At 36.1% G+C, this 4,306-nt stretch overlaps 1 protein-coding gene across 1 annotated transcript in view; it reads right to left on the minus strand.

Moving 5' to 3' along the window:
* Window positions 1-3,168: 3,168 nt before the first annotated feature.
* Window positions 3,169-4,306, minus strand: part of LOC107663689 (SLAM family member 9-like) — a 4,045-nt gene continuing 2,907 nt past the window's right edge. The window contains exon 5 of the mRNA XM_016453971.1: window positions 3,169-3,302. Within this exon, the coding sequence (XP_016309457.1) occupies window positions 3,178-3,302 (125 nt within the window). The 3' untranslated portion in view covers window positions 3,169-3,177. The remainder of the gene's footprint in view (window positions 3,303-4,306) is intronic.

Consider the following 4,306-nt stretch of genomic DNA (forward strand, 5'->3'; position numbering starts at 1 on the left):
GAGAGAGAGTTGGGGGTGGGGGGTGGGGGGTGGGAACAGGAAAGGTCCAAGAGGTCCAACATCACTATGACTTGCAAGTAAGTTTTACTCCATGCAAGATCAATATTTACATAGTTTATATAGTTTATCAAATATGAAGTTCACAGTAGAAAAACGCAGTCCTTTACCCATAAACGACACACTCACACATATTGAGCTCATGCAATTAAAGGAACTGTCTTCATTTGACACATTTATCTCTGCTGATTATCTGTGCTGCTATAGTCAGTATTTTTATCAGGCTTCTCACTTTCTGAATTTGAGAAGTCAGGACTCGAAATGGCACTCGAAGCACTGTTGTGCGAAATCTCTGTGTGATGTCTACAAAGCTATGACTCTTGACAATTCAATAACTAGTAAATAATTTAAAAAGTCTATTTACAATGTAGATTTAATGTAAATCCCAAGACTAAACTAAACCTAAAGTGACTTACCAACCAGATGCCATAAAAAGAAAAAAAATGGCGAGCTTTCTTCAGGTATTATAGATGGATGGATGATACCATCTCTATTTCATAGAAAAACTATGAGGTAAGTTAAAGTTCACATTATCTGAAAAGGATAAGGATGTGACTTTCATTTGACACATTTATTTCTGCACACAGTCTGAGTGCGCACAAGCAATATCGGAGTGAGAGGACAGGCAGTTCATTTGTGGGACATTCTACCAGAAACGTACATTTCCACTTCTCAAAATCTTGGGTGAAATCTTATTCTTAAATCTGAACGTTGAGTCATATGGAGGACATGTTAATCTATATGAAACACATATCATGCCATCTCAGCATGTTTTTATGATTGAAATAAATACATTTTTATACGCATTTCACCCCTAAAATGTCAGGCCCTGTCACAGACAAATTTGTATATGTTAGAATGGTTTCCTAATGAATTTCTTTGATACAAATAGCATTTTCTTATTGGTCACATGTCCCTGATTGTATCTAACATGGTTTTGTAATTTCTATAAGGAATATAAGCAACTTTTCGGTCAACTGTAGTAAACAAAATCACAGAATACCCCGCCAGGCACTCGTATAGTTGTAAAAAAACTGCCTTTACATAGGAGATTTTTTCAAAAACATAGTAGTGGATATATACTCCAACCTTCATCTACACAGTTACAGAGATTAATTCATCAATATTTCCTCAAATATGACATTTTTATAACATAATTTCCTGTTATTTAAGTTTTGATAAGCATTCCTATTTTAAATTATTATTATAATTTTAATGTTAATGTAATATTAGACTATGGTAAAGTTCAGACAAGGACATATAATAAATTCATTTTATTTCAATATAAAAACATATTTCATTTAACAATTCATTAAAATTCCATTTAACAATAACATGGCCAGATACAATAAAAATAAACAACTAGAATTGCACAAAACGCAGACAGGAGTGAAAACAAAATTGTAATGGTACTACTAATATGTTAAAATTAATTTAACAATAACAATTACCAACTTGAATGGCACAAACTCAGACAGGAGTGAAAACAATAACCCTGTGTTGTGCTACGCATACACGGGTGTAATAAATATAAATATAACTTCATAAATTATATATAAAGTATATTTTACTATGATACAGCAAATGTACAGACATTTAACTGAATAGCACAAAGTAAAGTAACTGTGGTACCACATAATATTACGGCTCAGTAATAACAGGGCAATACTATGGTAATATCTGCATTATTACTTAGGAAATTACATGGTAATAACGGAAATTGCATGTAATTTCCTAGGTAATAATGTAGATATTACCATGGTATCTGTATGAATTGGAATAATTACAGTCTTCATTACATAAAGCTTATATAGATGACAATTACATCTATATATGAAGAGTTTATTTGCAAAAACAGATACCTCCGTTTCTTGAAATTTTCAAAAATCATGTTTTTTATTATGTAATCATGTTTTTATTGTGTTTTATTGTGTTAGTTAGCTGTAATTATTAGTTATTTTTTAAATATAATTAATATACAAAGTGCAGTGCTATATAGGCCTAGGTAAAAGAGGGATCAAATTAAAAAAATCTGTCGATGAGCATAAAAAGCTTCAGATTTACAGTGTAATGTCTATTTATTCAAATAATGTTTTACATACGTTAAATGCGGGCATGCGTTAAATACATATTATATGCAATAAAGGTAATAAAAAACAACAATGCCATTAATTTGTAAGGCCGTGTCACAGGACTGTCAGGCCCCGTCACACAGGGATGTGACAGGGCCTGACGGTCGGCCATTTTAAACTGCCATTACTCAGCCTGCTAGCATGCTAGCATAAAAACTGTTAACATGCAATCAAGGAACTTCAACTTTAACTTTTTTAGACATGTTTTGGATTTAAAAGATTTTCATTATTTTCTGGGATGTTTTACCATGACAGGGCCTGACCCTTTAGCTCGTCCTCCTCAAAAAAAACTTACAAAAACAAGCTTAAAATCATACAATTCAATGACAGAACTCGCCCCTGGATCAATGTCAGCTTCACCTCAGTCAAATTATGTCACTTCTTTTGAGTCATACCTTTAAAGGGGTCATATGATGCGATTTCAAGTTTTCCTTTCTCTTTGGAGTGTTACAAGCTCTTGGTGCATAAAGAAGATCTGTAAAGTTGCAAAGACTAAAGTCTCAAATCCAAAGAGATTTTGGATTTGCCTCGTTCTAACACGCCCCCACATATCTACGTCACTATGTGACAATATTAGCATAATGCTGCCCAAATGTGCACGCAAAGAAAGAAGGCATGGTTTCAGGAACAGCAGTCGTGTTGATGCAGCCATGTCAGGGAGACGGTGTGTGTTTCAGTGCGAAAGCACTTTATTTGGCCTTCCGGAAGTAGATGCAATTAGGAATCATTGGTTAAGATTTATTTACAACAGAACAAGCCAAGCACATACGGACACTGACAATACAGAAATCAAACTAAATGGGCATCCACAACAGAATTGAAGTGGTAATCAAAATAAATGTTCTTACTTATTGAATAAAACATCTTACAGCTGAAAATATCAGTATTCAAATTTCTCAAGATTGTATTCATTTCCTGTCCAGTGACTGTTAAATTCTCTATTTCCAGGTTTTTCACGACCATCATTCAGGTACTGATTGTGATGCTCTCAACTTCTTTTAGCTCTTCTGGATCTGATGTCATACACCACTATGGTAACAGTAGCCACGCCCACCACAGCAGAGATGACCAATCGAATCACAGCTTCAGTGAAACCGCAACAGTGAACGGAGTCTGAGGACAAAAAAGAGGTTTTAATGAGAAGCTGCAACAAATTACAAGAGGGTCTGGCTGCAGCCTTGCACTTGCACTCTCAGACTTGCACTCTCAGACACTTGCGCTTCCACTAGCGACGTCACTTGCGATCTTTATTTTTTATTTTGTTCTATTTTTTATTACTTTTTGTTTGAATCTCTCAACATTTTACAACAGTAGGCAGGTGGTGAAGACAAGAAGGAACTAAATTACGAAGTCACTTGCAATCGCTACTTGCACTCTCCGCTACCTGCAACGTCACTTGCAATCGACACAAATCGTGCGTGTTGCCAATGGAGACAAGACGCTGTGGTGGTGATTTAATGATTAAAACTAATTTAGTACTATAACATACAGGGTCCTGCAAGAAAAAGACAAGACCCGCAAATCCGTGACCAGAACAGCAGAATATGAACGCAATGCACAAAGTCTCTCGTTAAGCGTTTTCCTCCTGGAGAAAAACATAAACACTTAACATGGCTTAAAATTGAACTTAATGTATCTTAATACATTACGCCATATTAAGTGTTTATGTTTTTCTACAGGAGGAAAACGCTTACCGCGAGACTGTGCATTGCGTTCATATTCTGCTGTTCTGGTCATGGATTTGCGGGTATTGTCTTTTTCTTGCAGGACCCTGTATGTTATAGGACATTCAGACTCTGTAATTGACAGGAGACGAATGCGTGTCAAACTCACTGCCGGAGCGGAGAGAGACGCAGCTTGTATCAGTGTATATTTGGTAGATACTGTGGAAAATGAGTAATGGAACCGTGTCAGATATTTCAGTATCGGTATCAAAATATAGATATTTATGATAATGTAACAGAGGCCAGTGAGTAGGTGGAGAGGGGTTACATTGGTGCCGTGACCCGGATGGGAGTGAGGATTAGTGGGGTGAGTGTAATGGAGGCCAGCGAGTAGGTGCTGTGCAGGTAAACCTCACTCCCCTGATCTCAAGAGACGCACTAGCGACTGACGCT

Source organism: Sinocyclocheilus anshuiensis, unplaced genomic scaffold (genome assembly GCF_001515605.1).
Source record: "Sinocyclocheilus anshuiensis isolate Anshui unplaced genomic scaffold, SAMN03320099.WGS_v1.1 scaffold77, whole genome shotgun sequence".
NCBI lineage: Eukaryota > Metazoa > Chordata > Actinopteri > Cypriniformes > Cyprinidae > Sinocyclocheilus > Sinocyclocheilus anshuiensis.